This window comes from Astatotilapia calliptera, chromosome 5 (assembly GCF_964374335.1).
Source record: "Astatotilapia calliptera chromosome 5, fAstCal68.1, whole genome shotgun sequence".
Classification (NCBI taxonomy): domain Eukaryota; kingdom Metazoa; phylum Chordata; class Actinopteri; order Cichliformes; family Cichlidae; genus Astatotilapia; species Astatotilapia calliptera.
Window position 1 is genome coordinate 19013193 of NC_137426.1, and position 26941 is coordinate 19040133.

The following is a 26941-nucleotide window of genomic DNA, read 5'->3' on the forward strand; positions in this document are numbered from 1 at the left end:
AATTAATGTTAAAGCTGACACTGATGTAAACACTGTGCTAAATGGGAACTTAAAGGCATCAGGCATTAGGCACACATAACGCAGTAGAGTCATGAACAGCGGCCTGCAAGCCAGTTTTTGTGACAAGCTCTACACTTTACGCATGCAGTGAACACATATGGTGCTAAATTGAGAACTCTCTCTAAGAAGGTGACAGCAGGTACACTGGGAAGTCAACAACAAGACAACTCCCAAAAAGGAATAGTTTTCACAGACCAGCTCTGCTCTCTCTGTATCCCACCTGAATGACTTTTCTATAGCTAGTGTTCTTCTCACTGCTGAGACAGTACCTGTAGCACACTCATGTTGGACACATAGTCCAGCTCCTCCACACCTGCCATCACATGAAGATTTGCTCTCTCCCCCAGCACAGTCTCAAGAGTGTGGAGGTGTTATCAGGAGATGGGCCACTGCACAAGGACAACTGGACAAGGCTGTAGAAGGGCATCAGCAGCAGGACTAGTATCTGCTTCTTTGTGTGAAGAGGATCAGGAAGGGGACTGCAAGAACCCAACATAATGACCTCCTGCAGGATACTCATGTGTATATTTCTGTCCAAACTGTCAGAACCAAACTGCATGAGGGTCCTTTAGTGAGACCTGTTTTGACATCCCTTTCCCCAGAGAACACCAAAATTAGTTTCTGCCACTGGTGCCTGTTCCTTTTCACATATGATGTTGCAGGTAGCGTAGACATTTGCCACGGTGTCTCCGTGCTCTTTCATGCCCGTCACGTGTGCTCAAACCAAGAGATCACTTCCTTATGATTTAGGTGATAAGTTAAAGTCAAAGTCAGAGACAGTACTTAAGCTCATCCCATTTTCATGCAATCTGTCAGATGCACAGGAACACAGCCCAGAATAAGTCTGGCAATGGTAGACTACAAAATGATGTAACATATACTGTATCAGCCAGGCATTTGGACATGCTCTATATAAGAAAAGGAGATTTTAAAATGCAGGGAAATGAATTAAGCATCAAAATGTGCGGTGAGACAGAGAATGTGTAGAAAGTTAAAAAGCAGATGTGCGGACATGGGTCTCAAATATATTATATCAAATAACTGTTATTCTTTTATGGCCTATTTAAGAATAGAAATCTCTCTTTTAAAAAAAAGAGAGATTTCTATACTTAAATAGTTTAAATATGGAGCTTCTTTCTTCAGCCAAGGCCTATACAAGAAAAATGTTTTTTGGAAAACTACTAAATTAACTACCTTCAAAACACAGATTTGGATTTTTGTAGATAAATTTCCTTATCTGAGTAAAAACAATTAAAAAAAAACAGATGATCGCAGTGGCTGTTGAACTACAAGCCCTGAGAGAGTTAGCTCCTTCGATTACAAAAGGGTTTGGATGTATTTACCACCAAAGGACAGCTGTAGTTGCACTGCAGTGGAGCAGCAGAGCCATTCAGCTGTGTGATTTACACTGTGCATATAGCCCTTCATACACTGCAGCATCTGCGAGTATTAACAGCTCTCCCCAGAAGCAAGAAAACCATGGAAGTGAAACTCATTACAGCCTTGCTATATGTACACCAAAGCTACTTTACGGATACTGATAGAGAAAATGTTTTTCAGACTGCCTCTCAGTTCTTGTTTACGATTTTATTTCTATAAATCTTCAGGCTTTACTTGGTCCATTAATTGTAAAAGGTCTTTGAGAGCTGTTCATGAATTATGATCATAATCCTGGAAACGCCACAGTAGGGTGTGTGCACAGACCTTGTGAATCAGGTAAAATCTCCCCATGTGGGCAGGCACCCTGCTCAGAGACCACAATTAAGTGGGGATCAACTGTCGAGCAATTTTCGTTTCCAAGGAAAAAACATGTATACAAATTACTGACTCTGGTACCACATATAATAAAGGCTTTCCTGAAATACTGAAACAGCGAAGTTGTCATTGACAAACTGTTTAACAGCACCTATGTTTCCCCACAGCCCGGCATTCAGAAGCTCGGCAGCTGACCCAACAGGATGGCTGCACCTTTTCCCCCCCCTCTGGGAGGAAGGATCTGGGTTCAGCTTTTATTCGGCTCCCTGATGGCCCCATGTGCTAATACTGCTGTCACGTCCTGGGGAGAGAGAGAAGACTAATTACTGACTGCACTCGCTTCCTGCCAGTCCCCCTCTGAGAGCCATACACTGTTAATTAGACGACAATACCAAGAGCTGCACTGTGGATGAGGCCGACCTTTACCTCATGTAAATAGCATTAAAAATCAAAATACATTTTTAATTCCTCATTGCCATTATTCCATCTGTATTTCATAACATCCTTCTTTACAGAGTTTTTCCCTTTTTAACCATCCAAGTAAAGTGAATAAAAAAATCACTTTCTATTTAAGGGACACGCTAAATAAAAACACAATTTTAATCTGGCTGGGTGAGCAGAGATTTTAACTGTAGGCCAGTTTTACACCTTTCTGTCTTACAGATTTTAAAATGATGCATTCTGATTTAGTGATTCCCTCTGGCTAACACATTAGATATCTGTCTGATATTTTAAATATGATTTTTAGCCACAGACTTTCTGTGAAACTGCACTCAGGCTCTGGAATAAAAGCTAATTGCAGCATACTGACATGCTCACAATGAGATCACCGTAAGCACAAACACAGTAATGCCACCATTTTACTTTAGGTTGCTAGAGCGCTAATGTTTGCTAGTAAGCACTACACCTAAAGCATAAATGATGCTGATGGAATATTTTGGGTGGTTGAGGATAATACTGGGTGAATAAATATCAGGACCAAAGAAAAATCAAAGCACCAAATCAAATTTCCTGCAGACATTTATATTTTACCTATTATCGCAACTGCCACCTATCTGTGGTCCACTATCACCAAATTTAGGAGGATGAATCCAGTGAGACATTTCTGCATTTTATAGTGTTGCGTTCCTTTAGGAGGCAAACCCATGTTGTGCATTTTGTGAAATACGAGCTCTAGCTCCATCTTGCTGTTAACAGGTGATAAAAAAAAGCAGCCTTTAGGAACATAATGGTGAAATTAAGTGGGGGGGAAAAGCTGGATTTTTGTTTGGGGTCCACTTTGTGATTATCTTGAGGCTACAAATGGATTCAGTGTTTTATTGATGTGATTATTTTAAGTGTTATTGCTGGACCTTTAACCAGATGTTTGGAGGTTAAATGCCTCCCCCAAAGGCAATCAGAAGTGTTCTTTCATAAAACAACAGCAATTCTGCCTCTAATTAATAGGTCTAATTAAACCGAGTGTTAACGTGGCATCAGGCATGTCTCTCCTGTTTGTGTAGCAGAAAACAGGACAGTGACAGTAGTGAAGAAATACATTTATTCAGTTTGACTTTTGGTTAATTAAAATTTTCTGTCATCTAAAATTTTAGATTTGGTTTAATTAGAAACTGGCAATCAAAAGCCTCTTCAGCTTTCACTTGAGTTCTTTAAATGAACTGATTTACACAACAGGCATTAATCCTTCAAAAAAAAGGTACACTCAATCTCAACGCTAACATAAAGGATGCTAAGACTTGCTGCTGTGCTGAGTAAAGCAAAGCTTAGTGTGACTTCATCCTGAGAATCAAAAAGATAAACAGTACCAAAGGCTCAGTGCTCCGTTTAATGATATACTCTTTGGTAATCTTTGATAATTCCTCAAGTTAAATAGTCAGATAATCTGGTAAATATGTTTTAGAAAGGATTAAATTATGTCTAAGCCTCATTGGGAAGGGCAGCAACGCTGGCAAGAGCCGGGATGATCCTCTCGTACACGCTGATGCCTTTCAGGAAGACTTGCTCGTTCAGATACTCGTTGTGATCATGCAGCAGGATCGGCGTCCGGTTCATTGGAGAAAAGCCAATCGCAGGGATGCCCACCTAGATCATTAAACAAACATTATTTAAAACACAAGAACTGATTTCTCCCAGTAATGTCAATAAAAGAAAAACCTCAAATGACTCTCAGAAGAAAATTTCCTCTATTTACAAACTCAAGTCAGTTCTTAAACTCACCGCACGGATGAAACGGCTATCTGTGGCAGCAGGAAAGATCTCCTTCTTCAAAGTCATATTCCTAGAGTGGAGATGATCATATGAGACGTGGCTGTTGATTACACAGTATGCTCCTGTTTTTAGCTGAAACTATATGGATAAGATGTTTTTAAACGTGTGCAAAAAGTGTCACTGCCTATATTGGAAATGCTTGCAAAGCATAAGTAAAAACTCATATATATGTAAATCTCCCTGAATAACATATTAAATGAAAAAGAAAATTCTAGTGTTTCACAGCTCCACAAGTACCTGTGACAAACCTTTCCAAGCACAAGGAGCAAATTGTGAGAGTTGTGTGAACATTTGCAGCTAATGTGTGAAGACTCATAGAGCGGATATTTAAAAAAAAAAAAGAAGAAGAAAAGAAAAAAAAAGTTATGTAAGCAGATTACAAGGATATAAAATTCAGTTTTGCCATAAACTAATACAGCAGATCATTTTTATTTAAAATCTTAAATTATTAATTGTTCAACAGTAAGATGAACACATACTATTTGAAGAATCACCAGAGTTAGCAGCTGCAGATGAAGCCAAAACAAAGGTTTAAGCTGTGACCACTACACAACACTGCACACCTATCAGCCAAAACACTGACACGGGGAAGCAAAAAACACTGATCATCTGGTTACAATGACGATTCAAGACTCTTTATTGTCATTATGCAAGCATAACAAAATTAAAGCAATACTCCCTCACATGGAGAAAAGAAGACTTAACATAAATATACTGAGACAATAAAAATACAAAATACAATACTTTAACAGCCCACAATAAATGTTGGACCCTTGTGGAGATAAAATCACTCAAACACTGCTGCAGCCCTTAGCCCACCATAGTATAAGCACTGCATGTCAGCAGCGGTCGCTTTTTTGTACTGGTTTTCATCTTTGCTTCGTGCAGTCAGCTTTGTATTCTACTAAGACAAAGATCTTACAGATGTGTGCCGTCATTTGTGTTGGGGTGTGGGGTTGTAGCCTCAGGTTTATATTGTTAAATAGTGATGTAGTAATCTGATGGCATCTTAATGTGACAGATGCAAATCAGAGTAGAATTGTGGCTAAATGTCGTCACTTTCACAGACTCGTGAAAACAGCAGCGTTATGTATTCCAGGTTTGAAAAAGGATTTAGTCCACTCACATTTCTTTGCAGGAAGCACTGAAGGCATTCCACCATGGATCACTCTCATCTGTGGATGTGATATTCTGGTTCATGTGTTTCTACAACAGATACCAGCTGATTTAGACCATCTGACCATCAGAACAAACCAACAGCAGTCTTAGAGTTGAGAGCAAGCACACTGACCTGAGCAAAATCATAGGTGACATCTTCTCCTGCTTCCTTACACCACTGCTTGATCTGTCTCTCAAACTCCTGGTACAGTGGTAATTTAAAAGTCAATGTGGAGTACTATGACACTTGCAGCCATGTGCATAATTGTACGAAGGAGTTACACAAACACATAAATGGTAAATGGTAAATGGCCTGCATTTGTATAGCGCTTTTCTAGTCCATAGGACCCCAAAGCGCTTTACACTACATTCAGTCATTCACCCATTCACACACACATTCACACACTGGCGATGGCAAGCTACATTGTAGCCACAGCTGCCCTGGGGCGCACTGACAGAGGCGAGGCTGCCGGACACAGGCGCCACCGGGCCCTCTGACCACCACCACATAAACCACTTACGCACCTGTAGATTTACTGTAGGTGGTATTCTTAGGTCAAAGCTGACGTCCATTTCAGCCGGGATGACATTGTAGGCCACGCCCCCTTTGACCATAGTCATATTTACTGTGGTGACGTCACCAAGTGTAAAACACTCACTGGTATTTAGCCTGAGGAGAGAGAAGGTAATAATGCAAAACAGACCAAAATGCAACTTTGAATCAAACACAACTGCATTTTATAAAAGTTTATATTTTATTTAATGGTCTCTTCCCAATTATCTATGGGACACAAAGACAACTGATGAGCAGTATTTGACAATTAATACATTATTGCTTCCATTTCTGTAGTTTTTTAATGGTTACAGTGAATTTAGAGGTAATGTGCCAGAAGACACCGTTTTAAAATATTTTCCTTTAGTTATGTTGAATCGTTCATGAGAGACTGAGCAATTGAATTTCCACAACCCAATTATGTCATACATTTCTAGGCATCCAAAAGTGTAAATATTTATCTAATGTCCTGAATACTGTGTGAAAAAAAAAAACAGAAAAAAGTTTTTAAATAAATAAATATAGGCTACTCACATTTATGACATGTAAAGATAAATTAGAAGTTCTTAATGTCTACACAGTTCATTAAAGCATGCTGCTATGGGACAAATTAGCTGCAAATAGACCTACAAGCAAATTAACCCATTGTCTGTACAATTGAAATTGATTTACACACTTTTGTGAGCAGGTTTTGGGATAACCTATCACCTCAAACTAACTCCAAAGAGATCTATTATAGAGGAAATCTAGGACCTGCTTACACTACCAAAGTGTAAATTTCCTCACCTGTGTTTTTCCTTCTCTCTGAAGTCCAGGAAGGAGTTCATGACATGGCGCTATAAGAAAGTGAAAAGATAAGTGTTGTTACTGACACTTTCCTTTAGTCCTGTTTTCAACCGCTTTATTAACCAGTAACATTGTACAGATAAGTACCAGCTTCTCAGCTGCTGTATTCTCCACAAACCGAGACCCATGACCTGGACTGCCTGGGCAATGGACAGTAATCCCTGAAAGCAGAGGTAATCCTGCTTGATTCAAGACACGTTTTATCATCTAACCAGTAATTCAAAACTAATTTAAGTTGAGGTTTCAATTTCTGTGTATTTTGTACTTACACCAGGGGTTCCTTTCCCCATAAAACACAGTGAACGCATCAGTGGGATTGGCCAAACCTGCAGAGTATGCAGAAAAAACTCAAATACACTTTGATCCATCCATTTTTCTCCACTCATCCAATTCAGGAACAAGGATGGGAACGGAAGCCCATCCCAGCTGCCACAGGGCAAGAGGCAGGGTACACCCCCAGAGACAGAAAATCATGCACTCTCATATTGACACTTGCAAGTCACTAGTTAATTTAGTATCACAATGAATCTAACCTCATGCACAAGAACATGGAAACTCCAGTTCAAGATGTACTGACTCCCATTTCTGAGCAGACATAACCAAACACTGGAATCTCTTGATGTTTGGATGTCAAATTTAAACCCAGTGAAGACATTTATGAAGGCATATGAGGCAAAAGTCTAACATCTTCACTATTTTTAGTCGAAAAATATTTCAGGAAGTGTTCTTATCTGTATTGAAACCTAAAACTTTCTAGATTATCATGAATGGCCATGAGTGGCCAGCATCACTGGCTGGCCACTTTTCTATCTAGCAGTCGCTGTTAATCAGCTTGCTGTTGCATTCTCTCTTATTGTGTTTACGTCTGATCAAACCAAACACTGGCTCTGTTATAAACTCAGCCATGCAGGCAAGTTTGTTTTTATCTTTGGCATGAATAATGTAAAAAAAAAAAAAAAAGCAATTTACATATATAACCTGAAATTTTCAGACCTGCATTTACTCATTTTTTTTAAAGGTCTCAGTGAAAAAGTCAAGAAGTTCAGAACTTTTTGAACTGATGTTACTGACACCAATTAAAAAGTAAAATCACACAACAACACAACGAAGTTACAATCCCGACTTAATGGTCTCACCCATCCTAAGAGAGAGAAAAACAGGAAGCCCAGTTAGTGCTGATCACAAAGAAAAAACACCCATATAAACACTTCCAAACCTCCCAGAGTAACACTTCTCCTTTCTCCAGAAAGTGTGTAAGGTTGAGGCTGAATCAGTTCGGGAAGATAAGGGAAGGTCTGAACACAGAGTATAACATAAAAGAATATGGACAGAAAATTACTAATATATGTGAAAGAAAAATAAGTAAATGCCAAATTTGATTTATAATTTATACATTTGAATTATAATCTTCCCCCATTAAAAAAAAACTTATTAAAAATAATGTAGTGGGTTTCAGGATTAAACCACTCTTCTATATGACATCAAAGAGAAAAGATAAAATCAAATGTTTGAAAAAGAAAGAAAATAAGGGAAAGGCTAGTAAAGACCGCCAACAACAAAGACATTCTCTAAATCCTTTTATTTCACTACAGCATGATCAATTCTCAAATTTAAATGTGTAGGTTTTTATTGTTAGTCTCTTCCCTTCATTAGCTTAGTTTTACTAGGTGCTCTTGTTATGGATACCTGCAGTTTTATCTTGTTTCAAAAGTAAAAGGATTTTCTGTGGAAATAATTCAAACTAAATAAATAACAAGTATTTTTAACTCACTCATACACTTTGGCATGTTCAATATTTTGATTTTGATTCATTTACTTTTGAAAAAGAATACAAAGGCTGCTTTATCTTTAACTGTATCTCTTTTTTTTTTTTTACCTTCATCAAGGGCAAAGCCGATGTTTAACTTGTGAAACTCTGGCTGCTTCACAAATGTCTCCATCCCCTTGTAGCCTCCAACTTCCTCATCTAAAAAAATAAGTAAATAAATAAGTGACTACAACCTAACAAGACTCGGAGAACAAACTTCATCCTTATTACTTGGATTCAATGATTATGGCTGATTAGACATCTGCTCGGGACGAAGCTGGGAGGAGCAATGCTGGCAACAATGTAAACTCCCAGGAGCCAGTGCCTCCGCTCCACGCTGGCACAGTGCAGAAATGTTGCTGAAAGGGGTGCTGTTTCAGTTTAATTTATTCAGACTTGAATCAAAGCCTTTGTGTGGAAAGCAGACAATAAATACCGTACAACATGTACAAACAGATGCAGGAAACAAAGTGTACTTGGACGCACATATTTAACATGTCTGTACTGGATAAATGTGAATAGACAAAGTCCTGCTGTTAAAGTTTACATCTCCACAACCTAGGAGATAATGTTTAACACACTGTGTGTTTTCCTACCCATCTACACTGTTAACAGACCCCCTAATAAGAGTCTACTTAATATGCATTTCCTGTTTTTATGATATCTTGAGGTGTCTCTGGCAGAGTGACAGGTCAGAGTTAATCTTAGATTGAGCACATGTGTTTGGCTGACCAAAGGTAAAACTCATCTCCTTTGTGTTTAATGAGTACAAGACTACAGTTTGTGATCAGTCTTTATCCCTGTTAAAGAATTACTGAAGCTGCATCATAAGCAGTTAACAACAACAGGAGAATGAGGATGGTATCAGTCACACACTGTATGTGTTTTTACTGTCCTAGCATTACTAATTAAGGAGTAATCAGTCACAGTAAGTAAAAATACCCATGAGCCTGTATTAACAATATGTAAAGACATTACAAACAATTTAAAAACAGAATGGAGAGGCATATTAAAATCTTACCAGGAACAAACATGAGATGGAGAGTGCGTGTCGGTTTCCATCCCCTCGCCTTCAGCCTCCTGACTGCCTGGATGTACCTACACAGAACAAAGTGAACGCAGCAGATATATGACAGGAACAAGGACGAGAGTGTGAACTGACAGTATGCAGGCTGAGTGAGCGGGTGTTAAATCGGGTGTTTCTCATAGAAACATAAATACAAGAGAGCATCACAACAACACTAGAGCACAAATCCTGTTTAATAAAGCAAGTTATCAAGGCAGGTTATACCCACTGTATAGTTACACATTTCATGTCCTGTGATCCACGGGCATAAATGTTGCCCTCTGCATCTTTGAAAGCACTGAAAGCATCGTACTTCCAATGTTCCTGGAGAAAAGATTGATATCAAATCTGTTTTTTTCAGGTCTGTTACAGGTGATAACAGGATTGTAGCGCCATACAGTGAGACCGATGTCATACCTGATAAACAGGTACAACATCTGTGTGGGAATTCAGCAAGATGGACTTCAAGGTGGGATTCGTTCCCTCCCATGTCATGATGGATATGACTCTACCTGGAAAAACCTAAAAGGAGCAGGGACAGGAAAAGGATCTTTTTATTATTAATGTTATGTCCACTGTATCATGTAAACAACTGCTCTCTGAACGTAGCCATCAATGTCACACACCTCGATCTTCTTCAAGGGTAGCTCAAGCTCCTCCGCTATTCTGTCAAGGAACCTAAGAGCAGCATCTATGAAAGAATAAACAAACAACAAGACATCGCACTCAAGCATTAATAATTGAGTGAAAATTCTCAGTCACAGCTCCTGCTGCTGGACTTTGACAAGCCTTCTCCTGTCATCATTGCATTTTCAGCCACTCTTAGATGTGCATGTGAAAAGCAGTCTAGCTAGCCAGTCACACTCTCTCAGAGCAACTGGAACACAAACCCTGTTTAACATGGTTGCTGTTAAACAGGGTGAAATATATTTCCAACAAGGATCTAACTGCACGGGACGCATTTCACAACCGTAAACAGGGTCGTAATGCCTCCAAATAGTTGTTTGGAAAATGATCCATCCCCAGGGTCACATGTTTTTTGCCTCATGGCTGTTGCTTTTATTTTTTCTACTCCTGAGACTCAGCACAAGGTGTAACCACTGAACTGAAAACTTTACATAACAGCTCAGCGTTTAAGAACATCTGTTACATGCATAACTGTGAGCATTTAATGTTTAACTGACACAGATAAGAAGTGAACTTTGATTACTTTTTCTCTTTGAAGAAAGACAATGATGCCACTGATACGAAAAAATCCATGTTACAGTTTCTCAAAGGAAGCACAGATACTGTTTACAATACATTTATTATTATACTATATAAAGAAACAGCATTTGTCGAACATAATCTTAAAGGAAAACCACAGAGAAACAAGACATGAAAAAGATCATTAGTCAAGCAGCGGTTTGGGGTCTATTAAAGACAAATGCATCCCAAAATTCAATTGCGCCATATCGCTAAAGGTCACGAACTGAGCTCATGTAATAAAAGTCTCTCACCATAGTCGGGCTCTGGGTGCACAGTTCTGAGCCGGAGGTAGTCTCTAAAAAGAGACACGGAGGGGTCTTCACCCTCAGGAAAGCTCTGTCCGCCTCCAACACCTGGACCGTCTTTGTCAGGCAGCATGGTTCGACTTATCCTCTGCCTGAGGACATAGGAGGCAACACACGGCATGTCACAGTGATAACACGCCAGGTTCATGTGGCAAATATCTGTTCTTTATCTGGCACAGACATGATGCTAAATCCGTTTATCACTGTCTCCCTTTTACCGCTGCCATGACCTTACCTGCTTAAAACACCTCAGCTCGGGTCCTGATAAAAGCTAGCTAGCCTCAAGCGAGTTGACTTATTGTCCCTGTCTTTTGGCACAGGCTCCAGCAGCGGAGATTACAGGACGGCAAATAGCGCAGTGTTATTTACTCCACCTTATTTTAATACTTATTATTACTTGTTATTACTCACCCTCTCCAGCCACGCAAGCTCCTACGACCCAGGTAACCAGGTTTGTGACAGTGTGTGGCGTGTGTGTTACTGTGTATCAGCTGACATGCCGCTGGCTTCCTGCCCTTCAAAATAAAAGTCTACTAGCTGTGGTAACTACAATGAATTTGCATTTTCTGCCTTTCTGTTTCACACATTTGAAAGACACATTTTAATGCTATCGCCCCGTACTGACACGCTTTCAGGTTTTCCGATCGTGGCTCAAGAGTTGGCAGTTCGTCTTGTAACGCCAGGTTCGAGCCCCGGCGTCCTTGGGCAAGACACTTCACCCGTTGCCTACTGGTGGTGGTCAGAGGGCCCGGTGGTGCCAGTGTCCGGCAGCCTCGCCTCTGTCAGTGCGCCCCAGGGTGGCTGTGGCTACAATGTAGCTTGTCATCACCAGTGTGTGAATGGGTGGATGACTGAATGTAGTGTAAAGCGCTTTGGGGTCCATAGTGACTAAATAAAAGCGCTATACAAATACAGGCCATTTACTATTACCATTCTTTTCCCTTTAGGGGTCGCTACAGCCGATCATATTCTTCCATCCCGCCCAAGTTCGAGCATCCTCCTCTGTCACATCAGCCCTGCATGTCCTCCTTCACTGCATGCATGGATCATCTCCATGGTCTTCCCTTTTTTCTCCCGCCTGGCAGCTCCATCTTCATAATCTTATGTCCAGTTTACCCACTATCCCTCCTCTGCACATGTCCAAACCATCTCAACGTTTATCTCCAAAGCACTCATGAGCTTTCTCTGATATAAAGGCTTGATTTAAGTAAATTTATTTATTTTACTAATTTACTTATTGAGAGGTTTCTTCCCATATAATTTCCTTTGCATTGTTTTATATCTTGTATGCTTTGAATGTATGTATTACATTTTTAAAATTAAAATACAAATTTAATACCAGACACTTCAGTTGGCATATACATATGTGGATTTATGTGCACATGCAGTCTGTGCATGTACACACATGAATAATTTTGTTCCTTAAATAAATGGCATTGTTTCACTGCTGACTGATATCCTGCTCAGTATCTTTTGCTCCCTGCTTTTAAATCAGATGTCACTCTCAACATGCCAGAAAGGACCAGAAACTCAAGTTGAAACTAGAACTTAAATTGTGAAAGCAGGCTGATTGGTGAGCTACCAGACAGTTACTCATTTAATCGTCTCCATCCTGGTCTGCCACCACCAGCTCGACCTCCTGTCTTTTTGTCAGTATCAGTCTCCAAATCATACATCATAGCAGGTCTCACTACCATCTTGTAAATCTTCTCTTGCATCTATTTTTTTGTTGCTCATCTCCACCCACTCCACCCTGCCTGCACTCTCTATTTCACCCCTCTTTTGCACTGTCCATTACTTTGAATGACCAACTAACCAGAGGTATTTCTTGCAGCTCATTCACCTACACTACCTGTGAGATCTATGCGACTTCACCATTCCACCTGCCTCCCTTTCGTTCATTAATTTTATTTTAATTTGGGGCCTGGATAAAAAAAAAAGTACAAAAAATATATACAAGTCACAAATTATATACAGAAAACTTCTACAAAGAAAGTCATATAAATACATCAAGGTTAAGCTTAAGGTTTGTTCCTTCTTAACATGGCAGCATGCTGAATGAAATACACAAAGCACAGATTTTTTTGCCTTTATTTTAAGCAGTGCACGTATTTTCCTTTTTCCATGATTGTCCAAACTCATTGAAAATATATTACATACAACTTCAATATTATATAATACAAGAGTTGGTTTTTAAATTATTTTTACATTGTTAACACTTTCTTTTACTGTTTTTTAAACTCCATTACTTTGAGCATCAAGTGTGTTTGCTTTTGTTTAGCACAGCTTGTGTTTAATGGGAGCCAGAATGGTTACCAGATATTTATAGAAATGCTGTTTGTTAAATGTGAAACTAACAGAAGCTTTCAAATACAGGTGGAAGCAACATTTGCTTATTTACAGTAACCTACATGTCACCCACAAAAATGGTAACAGTCACTCAAACCACATTAAATATTTTTTACATGCAACAGGCGATGAGAAAAACAAGAATCAAAACTCACCACTATACAAGTCTCTGTTTTTTTGTTTTTTTTAACAAGATAAGCTGAATTACTCTTGTATTTTTAGGCGGCAAAGGAACTGAAAAATAATGCATTTGTGACATCTGAAATACTACATTGTTAAATGTAAAATTTTAAACACTATTTTCCAAACCACAGAGTGTTGACCTGTCCAGGGCGGACACCCCACCTCATCCCCTATAACAGCTATTCCCTTGTCAAAGTTTTTTTTTCTCTACAAGAAAGAAGAATTCTGCTGATTTACGTCACTACAGTCAACCACTGATTGGCCGAAAAAAACATCTTCCTGTCTTTTCCTAATCACTATTTCTTGACTTCAGTGGAAAAAGCCATGAAGTAAAAGAAAGATGTGGGGGAGGGCTCGACTGCGTTTACGTTAGACTAATCAATAATGTTACAGCAGGTGCTGCTGACGAGCACCTGCTGTGAAACTTTAATGTTTCATGTAGGCTTCCTGTGCCTACACTAAAATTGGATAATGATAATCCTAAAGGCTAAACCTTAGATTTACTTTGATCATCATTTTTAATATAGTTCATGTCTTTCTTCATATATATTTTTTAAATAAATCTAAATTCTTTACAGAGAGAAACAACATAAAAGCTAATTTAGTTACAGCAGCCTAGAGTTCATACGTCGCCTGTAGGTTTATCATAGCCTGTCACTGATGGTTTAAAACATATCAGCAGGTTATGGCATAACATGGAACCTACTGGAGCTGGATTGAAATAGAACCATTTACCTGCATGATTTTTCAGTTATATTTTCATGAAAAATTGGATGGTGTGTCGCTTTGAACTGTGGGTTGGCTTTACCTACTGCCCTTTCACAAAGCATGGTCCAGTGTATCCTATGCTAAAGGAGTTAAAAAAGGAAGCACTGAAGCACTTTCTTTAGTATGTAGAGATTTCAATCAGCTCCTATTATACTTCCAGGTCACTACATTCAAAGAAAAAATGACTATTCCATCCTAGCCCAGGTATTCTGCCACTCATTTCAGTTTGCTGAGGAATTCAATCAATCCTTGGTGAAATTCTCTGGTTTTGTCAATATAGCAGGCATGGCGCGCTCCTTCCAGCTTCAGCACGAAGTGATTTGGGAGTTGTATGAGGTTCTTGTGGGACTGGGCACCCAGATTTGTGTCCTGTGCTCCAAACACAATCAGAGTGGGAGTCTGAAAAGGACACAGGACTAAGAAGTCAAAGAGGAAGACACCCATCCTACAACATATATATATATATATATATATATATACATATATATATATATATATATATGTATATATAAAATCGCTAGCCCGACGCCCCCGGAGCTAACTTCTTATCTGGTGCGCGTCTATAATACAGTAAGTATTTATAGTCATTGTATTCAGAGATCGCATCATTATTTATGCCTCTCTCACCTGAATATTTTGGTACTGCTGTGCAGAGTAACTCCGGGTCCCAACTGGTGCTATAGGGATAAAACCGTGTAGCTGAGCACTGTTCTTCATGAGAAAGGGGAGGGAGTAATGTCCACTCATCGATGGGCTCAAAAGCACAGCTGCCCTCACCCCCAAAGACTCCATGAACCTTGAAAGGAGATCCACTCGACTTTGGTCAGTCTTCAGAGACTCCGAGTCTGGTGATTTTCCATATCCTTAAAATATATATAAAAGAAGGGGGATATAATTTAAATAAACTTAAATAGATAACACTACAACACTACGCTACATATATTAAAGTTAATTTACACCTAGTGCAAGAAACTCTCACAGGTTTAAGCTGAAAATTTTTTTTAAGTATTTAAAGTTATTCTTCGAGTAATTCTTCGAGCATGCGTAGCACCATCTTGTGAGAGTACAGAATGTGACATCACTGGGTTGGTTGGTTATTGCTAATCGACTGACATTAGTTTGTGTCCGCTAACTAGTGAGAGAACTGATAACAAGGTGGAAAACAAGGGGAAAAAAACTAAAACGTAGTCTAAGGAATCCCTTTTGTGCTGCCCCTGGCTGATAAATGAGTTTTATGTTAATAATAAAATACACAAAAAAAAATAAAAAAATAAAAGATATACTGTTGTCATTCACTCTCTGTCTCTTAAGCAATAACCGGTTATTCATTGCTGGCTAGCTGGACTGAAATGGGAAAACTGAGACGTTAGCCGTAATGTTCGGTATTGTAGAGTAGTTTATTATTGAGGACTGTGTGCAGGAGAGCCTGTTGGAGTGAGGTGTGCTGGTGGTTCACCAAACCAACAAGCTCAAGTTTTTCTTTACTTTTCCTCATGGTGTCAGGTATACATGTATATATTAAAGTCTGGTTTGTATCAGGGGTTAGGTCTTTTCTTTTTCAAACCACATCTAAAACACTTTACAAGATAACTGGTTACAAAAATAAATAAACCTCCAGGTTAGCCTCCTTCATTTACATTTGTGCTCTTCCTCACTTCTCGTATGAAATAACTCACTCAGTGAGATAATGTTTTCAAACTAAAGAGTTTCCACAGCAGTTTTCCGAGAGAACTTCTAAACGCAAAAATCTGAATCAGCTTTAATACATGTCCATTGTAAACAAAGCAATCATTTAGGAATGTGTGCAGAGTGGGATTTTAAAGTGTTTTCCAGCATTCCCTTTTGTCGTTTTAGGTGTTTCTAGTTAATCTGGTTGCTCAGACCGCTTCTCAGTTCACCTTGATTTGGAGCAGAGTTGGAAACTACATGCAAACATCAAATTTCAAGTAAGGCTTGTCCTGCTTACATCAACCCACATTTAAGCCCTTTTCCGAAAGGATGCTGTACTTAATCACAAAGTGAGTACCAACAATCCATATAACATACGTAATCATACATCAGTGCTCATATATCGGCTAGCATAAGTATGATAAACTAGACTGAAGTGAGCTTCAAGGTCTGCGATCATACAATGCAGGTAAAAATATTTTTAACCACAAGAGTGCGCTATTAACTCATGAAACCGGAGCTTGCTAAACCAACTGCACTATTGAATAACTACAAAAATGTGCATGAGAAAACTGCTGTAGCCTACTTTTTACTTTAAATGTATGCTGTCAGTCGACTCATCTCATAAACTCAATACATTAATAAAACTTACTGACTCAATTCTCATTGTGAATATAATTTTGTTTTCATATAACTGAGGAACGGCCAATAGTGTGCAAACTTTGTTTTATTGTTTTACTGTATAATTAAACTTAAGTAATTATTTTGTAACTAATATACTGTGTCCGATAGCAAATACTTGTAATAAGCAAGATGATCATCACTAGTGACACATGAAATTTCCCCTTGTGGGACTAATAAAGGTATATCAAATTCTTAGTGCTTGTGACATTTGATTCAACTTAAGTTTTACCTGGTAGGTCCATCGCCAAGGCCTGATATCCATTAGTTGCCAGCAGGGCCATGGTACCAAGTTCTTCCCAGGTTTTGGATGTGAAGGCCTGACCATGCAATAAGACAATTTGCAGCCTGCACAAACACATAACTGTGTTAACCGGGATTTTAGAGCAGACACAAACCAATCCTGTGATAATCACCATCGCCATCTGGTTTATTAACTAATTTTGTAAATTGGTTTGATATTAATTAAAACTGGAATGCATGCTATGTCCTCAGATAAGCTCACCTTGGCAGTATCTGCCGTCCAGCTCCATCCACTGGTAAAGCTTCTCGGAAGAACAGCGGGGGGTCTCCAGGCAGCTGTCCGGTGCGAATAGACACATTGATAGTTGGAAGTGGAAGAGGAGGGGTGGCCATTAGCCCCATTTTTTGAGCTTCCAGGGATGGCTCCATGCTGCCCTGGCGAATGGATGGCAGCAGAAGGTAGAGCAGTAACGTGGCCAACAATACCAGGCCCAGAACAACGAGACGATTGCGCAAGAAATTCATTTCCTCAAGATGAAAGATCTAGAGAAAGCGGTAAACAGTAAATTGTTTGAAAGCCCTTCATATTATTCCGGTTCACACAATAGTGCTATTCGTCTGGCACTGTATAAATGGATGAAAGGACTAGTACCCAGACCTGTGGTTTTACCTGCACAATATGTGGTTACAAATTGCAAACTTCACCTGTATTGTTAAAGTATTTACTGTCACATTGCTGATAAACACAGCTGATTTTCATCTTCACATATAATAAATAGAGCTGACTGGTAACATTTTTAATGTAAAGCTACCAAAAAAGTGTTTGTTGCTTGGCAGTTCTTCACTTAATTAGGTGGACATTAACATTTAGAAGTGAATTGGTTTTCCTTAAAAGATTGAAGGTGAGATCCTTTGGAAACAATCATCTAAATGCAAGCTGAGACAGACTGCAAATGAATAATCCTTGCACACCCCGCATGAGACACTGTTCACTCTAAAGGTGCTTAATAAATGTCAATTGGACAAAAATGTTTGGGGACGGGTGGATTTGCAAGGTAACAGAATGAACAAACAAACCTAGATACAGCCAGGATTAGTGACTCCAATTGTTTGGTGCTGCAGTGCAAAACAGTAAGACGACCAATATAATCGAGCCAAATGAAAATGACAGCTAGCACCAGCTAATTGTATTGCTCCGGTACTAGCTAAACCCGCACAATGGGACGCAGCGGGAGGCGACCTGCATTATGCAGCAACATACCGACACAGAGGAGGTAATTAAACACGTTCAGTGGCGGAGGGGCGAGGCTTTCTTCTCTATCGTCATCGTCCTCGGCGTTGCTGGTTGCCAGTGATGGGAAATGTTGCTGAAAGGCTTCGGTTCGCTGCTCGTTTGGATGGCTAATTTAGCTTTTCAAAGTGAGAGGAGAAATTGTACTTAAACACAGATGCACATCTTTATTCTTCTAACAAAGTAAAACCAATTACCCGGTCAATGAACGAGTGGTTGCCGATAAACTCAAAGTAGACGAGATATTAACCAACAGACGAGAAAGACAGTAGCGCAAACGCATTCTAAAGAATTTTTGTCCGATATAAATTAAATCTACCACGATTTTAAACCGACTTTTTCTCGTCGGAGCACTTTAAGAGCTGCACACAACACTAATCTCAACGGCACTTCCCGTTGAAAGTTTCTTTCCCGAAAGCGAAGATGTGAATTATTTTTGTTTTTTAAAGGTTTTGGATACTTGGTTTACTTTTAGAAAATGAACCTAACAAAGCTTGCAGAAATAAAAATTAAATAAAACAAAATAATAATAAATGTAAAGTGTAACTGAGCGCTCAAAAGAATGTTAAGCTCTAAAGTAAAATGCAGTACACGCCATTTATCCCAGACGCTGTATAAAACCTACAACCTATAACAAGATAGACTGGCATATAAGTACAGTATTTTTTCCAATAAAATAAAACACAATATGACAAAACAAATATCTCAAGTAAAATTTTTACAATAATATTTTTTTAATATTAAATAAGTAAAAAAATAAAATAAATACTGACTATAATATATTAGGATGATGTTATAAGGTAAAACATCTCAAGATAATTAAAGTAAAAATAAAACAGGATAAAAACATAGCAAAAAAATAAAATAGAAAAAAAAATAGCATTATAAAATTGAAAAAAGAAAAAGATGAAGCCATAAACCAAAGTCATTTCTCTGAAATCTAATTCAAATGTCTACCTGGACACCCCCAAACTCAAGACCATACTTTTAGTACTATCTCACATCAAACTTAACTCTTTAAATCTTTATGACATTTTTTATGTACTTGAACCGCAAGTCAATTGTGATAGGCTGTCCTAAAAAAAGGTATTTCATGCACAACCAGAACTTGTCATTTCTGTTAAAAAATATTCCATACTAAGAATTCACTTGTGTTCTTATATGAATTAAAGCACAGTGGTGGAGGGGTGTTGATTTGGGTTTGTTTTGGTGCCACAGGACCTGACTATAATAAACGGCATTAATCCAAACATTGAGTCAACCATGAACCTCAATCTGATTGAAATGCTGTTGTGAGACCTTAAGAGTGCTGCCTGTAAATGAAGGTATGAACTGAAGCAACCATGTAAAGAAAAGTTTCCCAAAATTCCTCAATGATGTGACAAACTGTTAAAGTCACACAGAACACAGAAAATGCTTACTTCAAGTGACTGCTGCTAAAGGTAGCTCTAAAAGCTCTTTTTCATATGACTTTGCGCTCAGAATCTCCCTGACAAAGCAGAACCTCCTTTCTGCTAAGAGTAAGGAAATAACAGACAAAGAAATCATATATAAAGACATTTTAATAATGTAATTCTCTAATGCAAAAGACAAATATGAAATTTTTAAATACAGAACACTTTGATTTTGTTAATTTGCTTTGAAACAATAACCAGTACATTTCAGTTACATTATTTATATCTTAATATTGAACATAATTACTGATCACAGAATCACAAAATCTGCTTTAAATAGTTAAAAACGTTCTTCTTGTTCTCGTTCTAGTCAAGTTTTACCGTGCAAGATCTTTATTTTTGTGCTTTTTGCATACTATTTGAAATAATATGTTGAGAAACATTTGCTGTAGAAGAATATCATGTTTATTATTTAAAAAAAAAAAGACTTAAATTTTTTTGGATACTTCTTAAAAAAATAAGATGAAAGCTGATGGAGAGAGATAACAACCATCGAGGCAACCCTTTGCTTTTCAGCAAGATTCACAGTGAAACAGAGTATTTCCAATGTGACACATTACACGCGAAAAGCCACTATAGCACTGTCATGCACTGACAGTATTCACTCAGTTTTGTCCCTCACGACATGTAATGACACCCAGTCCAACTCTGCATGAAAGTAAAGTGCAGAACTTGAAGACCTATGCAATATAAGTACATATAACATCACGATTCAACACCAGCTGTGCAATTCTGAGACTACCGTGTTTGTGAAAAACCACCTGCTGGCTTCTTTCATAACTCATTTTAGCTACTGAAACTAGTACCTACTGTATAAAACATGCAACTGCTCAGCTATATTGGGAACAAACAATTCTGAACTTGTACCTACAGTAATTGCTGTTCACACAGTATCACCGGCAAGATCCTTGACACAACATTTTTTTTCAGTCGGCTAATATTCAGTTAGACAGTTGCAAACAATTTCAAAGCAATCCTATACATTTGGTTATGAATGGAGCGAACATATAGCCTATTCCAGTACATCAGACACAAGCTGAAATCAGCTATAATCAGTTATATTGAACTTTTAGCTGCTCCCTGCTTTCAGGGGTCGCCACAGCCGTTAGCTCCACATGTTTGACTTGGTAGATTTTTTATACCGGATGCCCTTCCTGATGAAACGCTACAGCGATCCGTTTTGTCTTCCCAGGATCAAACTGGGGGCTATTTGGCTTGTTGGGCAAATGTGTAAACTACAGTCAGTTATAGTGTCAAGTTGTGTTTAAATTGCCAGTCTGATATATTTCCTAATGTTTTATGACCTGTTTTCACAGTGATATCCATTTAAGTTGATGGATACCTTGTAACGTGTATGTATTTGCTCTGCACTGTTCGGTTATAATAAAATTGTTAGCCATGATGGAGTTTATATCAATATAAAGCAAGGACATAAAGACTGCAACTGCAAAAGAGAGCTGGTTTCAGCCCTGTTAAGGCACAATATTGAACTGAAAACAAGCAGGTCCATCCTTGATGTTTCTCTAAGCAAAAAAATACAAAAGAGATTTAAGACTGGCTTGTATTTCATTAATAAGACACTTAAGAGCTTGATATTCATACTATATAATACTATTGTAATGTAGTGTCTGTTTTGCCACGAGGCACCAATAACCTGTAAATATGTGTGCGTCTGTTCCCTTTTATCCACTTTTTCTACTTTAAGCCATGTGTTGTTGTTCTGATGTTAAACCAATCATAAAAAAAGCTTTCAAAAATAGATATCTTTGGCTTCTCTTCACTATGGAGACAGTAAAACATTTACACTAAGGTCCTGTAAAGCTACTCAACATCCATTTATCTGGTGATTACTTTGAGAAAAGACTGATTTTAGGCATGATTTTCTACAAGGTAATCTTGGTGGTAGGACATTCATTTCAGCCCATTGTTATAATGATGGATTGCATTTATATAGCGCTTTTCTAGGCACCCAAAGTGCTTTACAATTCCACTATTCATTCACTCTCATGTTCACACACTGGTGGATGCAAGCTACAGCTGCCCTGGGGCAGACTGACAGCAAGTTGTTGCTGCAACTTGCTACCCACAGATATTTATGTTCCATCGGTCTGCATGCCAGGACAAAAACAGCTTGGGGAGGTCTCAGATTACTTGGTATTGTCAATGCATCAATATAATTTCCATATTTATGCATAAAAGTCTAAACTGTCCACTTCTAGGCTCGCTGAAACAGAAAATAGTTAGTCTCTGTTTCCTCAATGTAGAAGAGTAAGGAGTCCGAGCGGAAGTAAAAGGCAAAGAGGCCAAGTCCCTAATACAGAGGAGGCTCTATTGGGCTCTTTTTCTTTCAAAGTACAGTCATCACCCCTGTACCCACTGTAGCACTGGCACTGGAAGTGCTTGTGGAAAAAAGTCTTCTCAGTTTGGCTGAGCATTCCTGTAACCTTGAGCTGGCCACTCTGACTAGTTATCTTGTGTGTTGAAGGGCTGAGATGCAGATATATATCGCTGTCCAATATTCTGCGAAAACAGCGGCCGCTGAAATTACATAGCACATGACTGCAGTGCTCTGCTGCTGTGGACACATTGAGCAGGTACCGACCCAGCGGTCCCTTAAGATAATCATTTAGGGTTGAGCAGTTGGCCTGGAAGACAAAAAAGAAACGTTAACTTGACTTGCCACTAATCACCAAGCAGTTCAGCATCAAAGAAGCATAGAAAATACTGTTCTTACACTGCTGCTTGCATGAGAGGTGTCGCCCCAGAAGATTACACCTGCAGCTCCAAGTGCAACACTCTCACCAATTGTGGAGACCAAATCTGTCTAAAAACAAAAACAGTTCAGGGCTGTTCAGTGAAATCATACAGTAACCTGTGTTTTAGTAGGACAGTCAAATATACACACATTTTATATCCAGTACTAATGTCTAGTTGCCAGTTGAATGAGATTTCCTAACACCTGTATATGGAAGGTGTAAGTGACTATAAATACTGATTTAATTTTATAATAACTCCACCAAAGAATTAAAATTGAGAACCTGAAGATGATTGTGGTGAAGGACAACAAATTGGTGTGTCTCCGTCAGAAACAGATGGTATAGTTTTATTTTTTAAAAAGTATATTTATGTTCATCAAATTTAGGCTAATGTTGGCTTTGTTTGCTTGTGTGTTGTTGCATAATGTAAATATAATAATAATAATGATGATCTAAATTAAATCACACTTGTATTGATCAAAGTGTAATCGTCTTGTATAAAATGCTGTTCTAGCCAACTAACCTCAGTTAGGAGAGTCGTTTGACTGATATAGGTAGGTCGGGTGTAAACATAAACAGGACGTGCTAATCCATCCCCAACAGATGCCAGGCGCATTGCCTCCTTCACCCTGTTCCGGACAAAAAGGCGCCCTTGGCTCGTTGAGCGTAGCACAGGTTCCATGTATACTGACGGGAAAAGTGCTGTACATTCCATCCACAACCAGTTGAGATGATTATTGCGGTCCACCTCCACTGAAGGACAGTGGCCTGTGTAGTTTTGCAGACCATTCTTGTTGTAGTCATGGTTGTAACAATCTGGAAACAGGTAGAAGCCCCACAGCTGATTGGGCCTCATATTCTTGGCCAGTTTCAAAGTCTCCTGCATGAATCTTTGAGCCGATAGCTCAAATTCTTGTTCTGCAACTTTCTCCACTTGTTTTGAGGTCCATGTAGGGTTCTTTTTGGCTATCATTGCATAGGATTTATTTCGATAGATAAGTTTAGCATCCCAATTTCTGACCCATATAGGACGCCACTCCTCCCAGTCAATAACAGCCAAACCTTTTGCCCCTGGCACTTTTATGTATTTTTTAAGGCCTTCGGGCATCTTTTTTGAGTGCTCAGTGAGGCTGACAAGCTGTGGAAGGCCTCCATTCACCGCACTGCCATCATGCTTATAATAGGGATACAACCCAAGACGTTCCTTATAGAAGATTGTAAGGTTTTGCCCCACAAAGCCCTCATTGGGGGTCGCTACAATGTCAAACTGGCTCAAAGATAAGGTTACTCTATGTCGTGGTTCACACTCCTGTGTTGGGGCATTCCAGGCAAGAAGAACTGGCTTCTGGGTATATAATGGCCTTCTTGTCTGCTTTATTTCTGCAGAACAAAAGGCTGTCCACGATGTAAACACAGTCAGAAGCAACCAGGGCAGCTGGCCAGTTGTGGTGAAGAAAGGGTGAAATGCAGCCTCCATGGTTACAGCTCACCCTTCACCCCTCTTTGTCTGTAAAAGACAAAGCAGTTTTGTTAAATTCAGCCAAAACCTAAACGAAATAGTTCAAATCTATTTATAATCTATTATCTATATATTTAGATATATAGATATGGAAATCGTTCGCAAGCAAAGCTCGCTTGCTTTGCTCACGAAGGTTTCTGTGAGCTATTACTACATTATTACCTCATTACTCATTTGTATTTTCAAATAATACCAAATAAAGTCATACAAAAAAACTTCCTCTATTCTTCAGGAAGGAAATTAAAACTACTTTTACTTACTTTGAAAATAGTTGTGGGAAGCTAGCTAAATAGGCTACTGGTAAACATGTAATGTTAAAATATATATATACACACATATATATACTTTATATAAATACATTACCGAACGTTACCTCGCCGTTAGCTCAAAGTTTCATTGAAACGGACTACCGTGCTAAGTTAGCTAACGGCTGTCTTCTTCGTGTCCATTCTAACCTGTTCCGCTGAAGCCGAGAAGTTAAGTTTATTCCATTCATGTAATCGTCGGGTAAGTTATTTTCCACTGCCCTGCCATGTGAGGAATAACCTCACTTTTTTCTATGCATATCGATGACTACTAATTAATCAATTCTCCCAGACCATGGCAGGAGTGGTGAGTTGAGCAACAACAGTTCATTGCATTTACTTCCTGAGTAGGGGGGTGTTCAGTTATTGAAAGACGTATTTTATCCGCGTTTTCCCGTTTATCTTCCCAACAGTGTTCCCATCATTTCACATTACTTTACAGAATAAAAATATTTCACCATGATCACAGCTTCATATGGCTTGAATTTGAGGGTAAATGTACATAGCAGTAAAACCTACCCCCCTCCTCGTGAATTAATATCAAGTTAGCCTGTTCTTCGAGTTCTGCCCTGAAGGAAGTTTCACTGATAAAAGCGAATCTTAGATTAAAATCTAGTGTTTTGCTCCTGATTTAGATCTGATTATCACCCTAACCTGAATGGATGAACTGCAGCACTCGGAAGTGGAATGGAAAGGTTATTTTGCTTCCTTTTGTTTAAACAAGAGCTTAATAAATGCAAACTAAAAAATATTAACTATACGTAAGTTTTTGCTTAAAAAAGTCTAGTATCCATGATATAGTGTATTTAAATCGATATGCACTATAGATGATTGATGCATTTTCATCAACTAGCTTAAATGACCTGCAGATCATACTAAACTTTGGAAATGGTGACCTCTCAGGTTTATAGGCTTAGTTTGTCACTTTTACAGTGAGGTTGATTTGAATTGTTAGGCAGTGTAGAGCGAGAAAAACTCTCATGTCTCATCTCATGTGCCCCTGCATTAAAATAAAATTGATAGCATCAGTTATACATCTCAAGATATTTTTTAAACATTTTTTAAACACTAAAAAGTGCTATGCCACTGCTGTGAATACCTTCAATTTCTTTTTAAAACTGTCATTTTTTAAAAGAGTAGTAATTATGTGTCTTACCAGCAGTCTTTTCTTTTACTTTATAATCTCCAAATGAAAGTGGATCAATCAAGCTGTCCACTTGTTAAAAATAAATACAGCTCAGTCCTTGTGCTCTGTGCCAAGAGTCTAGAAAGTTCTCCTAAGAGATCTGTCTAACAGAGGATACAAAAACAGTTGTTCATTGCTATTTAAATGTCAAGGAAACCCCACCTCTTAACCACTAAGTTGCACACGCAAGTACAAACCCCTCACTTTATATTCTTACCTGGTCTTAATTTTAAAGCGTGGTAGTTAATATAGGAAGCTACTTTCATCACTAAAACTCAGTGGTGTGACTTTACTTCTCAAACAGGATTTTTGCCTGCTGGGTCTTACATGAATCAAGTGTAAATTTTACATGGGTAGGCCACATTCACACAAACACATTGGGTTTTGCAAAACAATACATAATCCAGTGTGAGGATCCTAATATATGTTGTCAGGATCATGGTAAGTAATATCACAGTAATTTAATACTTACTGTGACACTTGGAGACACACAGGCTGCTCCCTTTCAGCTAATTAAATCAGATTACTGTAAGTGGTGGGTTCCTGCTAGGCTGCATCTGAACATAGTTTTCAGTCTCCTCTGTGAGAAACAGGAGTCTGAGACCTCTTTCTCAAAAAAAATGTATGCAATCTATATGTGTCCTCCTGAGCTGTCAAGAAGACAGCCTGAGCTTTTTGTTTGCAGTGATTTGACCAACATACAACACTGACTTTCTTCAAAGTGACCGGCATTGCAGCTTCCACTTTTTATAGCAACAAAGGAGATTAACTCATGTCTTTGCAGATATTATCTTTGTGTTGCTAAAAATGTTCTTCTATCTTAAATATGAGATTAACATCAACTTAGTACTGAAATAGTACTATAAACAGCAGGAGTCCCGTTTTCAACCTACGCCCATACTTCAGGAAGCAGAATGCTGAGTGAGACAGAAAGGATTGTACTCAAAATTGTAGAAGGGGAGTCAGATGTATAAGTATCAGGGGAGGAGGTGGAGAAGGGCCAGACGCTAGAGCATGAAGGTGAGAGCTCAGAGAAAGACAGCAGCTTTCGAGGAGCCTGAGCAGGAACAAAGTGACAGCACCCACCATCCATTATGAATACAAATAAACATTTAGTCTAGAGCTCTAAGATTTTTTAGCATTGCAATATGTAGAAGTGAAAATTAGAGCCTTTTTAGTTTAACACACACACACACACACACGCATAAATTCTGTTTAAAATCAGCTAAAACGGTAATTTCTTAAACTGTTTATTCTGTTGATTTGTTTATTTAATACGTGTCCAGTAAACTCTACCTCTCCTTTATCAGTCAGAAGACTAAAGATAAAACTGTAATTTTTGAAATAATATGTTTGTTTATGTATTAGGGAGGCACCCCATTAGCATCGTTCTAAAGCACAGCTAGTCTTAAATACATTTGGTTAATAGGATATTTGCTGTATTTAAAGTTGATGTATTTAAAAGTATAAAA

At 38.6% G+C, this 26941-nt stretch overlaps 3 protein-coding genes across 7 annotated transcripts; all 3 read right to left on the reverse strand.

Moving 5' to 3' along the window:
• Positions 1-3337: 3337 nt before the first annotated feature.
• Positions 3338-12194, reverse strand: LOC113022410 (aminoacylase-1A). 2 transcript variants are annotated; one of them, XM_026167781.2, is made up of 15 exons: positions 11478-12194; positions 11013-11158; positions 10140-10204; positions 9931-10035; positions 9743-9837; positions 9469-9545; positions 8517-8606; positions 6910-6966; positions 6728-6801; positions 6581-6630; positions 5767-5911; positions 5375-5443; positions 5210-5289; positions 4033-4093; positions 3338-3897 (listed from the first exon to the last, which is right to left on the reverse strand). In XM_026167781.2, the coding sequence occupies exons 2-15, from the start codon at positions 11137-11139 to the stop codon at positions 3733-3735; spliced, it is 1260 nt and encodes a 419-aa protein (XP_026023566.2). In that variant the 5' UTR covers positions 11140-11158; positions 11478-12194; the 3' UTR covers positions 3338-3732. The 2 variants fall into 2 exon arrangements, with proteins under 2 accessions (XP_026023566.2, XP_080157388.1); XM_080301262.1 differs by lacking the exon at positions 11478-12194 and adding an exon at positions 11302-11420.
• A 2044-nt stretch (positions 12195-14238) lies between these two features.
• On the reverse strand, positions 14239-18455 carry abhd14a (abhydrolase domain containing 14A). The gene is made up of 5 exons (XM_026167782.2): positions 18220-18455; positions 17221-17501; positions 16948-17063; positions 14994-15229; positions 14239-14765 (listed from the first exon to the last, which is right to left on the reverse strand). The coding sequence occupies exons 2-5, from the start codon at positions 17481-17483 to the stop codon at positions 14583-14585; spliced, it is 798 nt and encodes a 265-aa protein (XP_026023567.1). The 5' UTR covers positions 17484-17501; positions 18220-18455; the 3' UTR covers positions 14239-14582.
• A 2938-nt stretch (positions 18456-21393) lies between these two features.
• Positions 21394-25585, reverse strand: hyal2b (hyaluronidase 2b). 4 transcript variants are annotated; one of them, XM_026167788.2, is made up of 4 exons: positions 25440-25585; positions 22983-23966; positions 22438-22527; positions 21394-22348 (listed from the first exon to the last, which is right to left on the reverse strand). In XM_026167788.2, exons 2-4 carry the CDS (start codon positions 23934-23936, stop codon positions 21959-21961), a joined length of 1434 nt encoding a protein of 477 aa, XP_026023573.1. In that variant the 5' UTR covers positions 23937-23966; positions 25440-25585; the 3' UTR covers positions 21394-21958. The 4 variants fall into 4 exon arrangements, with proteins under 4 accessions (XP_026023573.1, XP_026023572.1, XP_026023570.1 ...); XM_026167787.2 differs by lacking the exon at positions 25440-25585 and adding an exon at positions 24434-24589 and having other exon boundaries at positions 21818-22348; XM_026167785.2 differs by lacking the exon at positions 25440-25585 and adding an exon at positions 24352-24492 and having other exon boundaries at positions 21818-22348.
• Positions 25586-26941: the final 1356 nt, after the last annotated feature.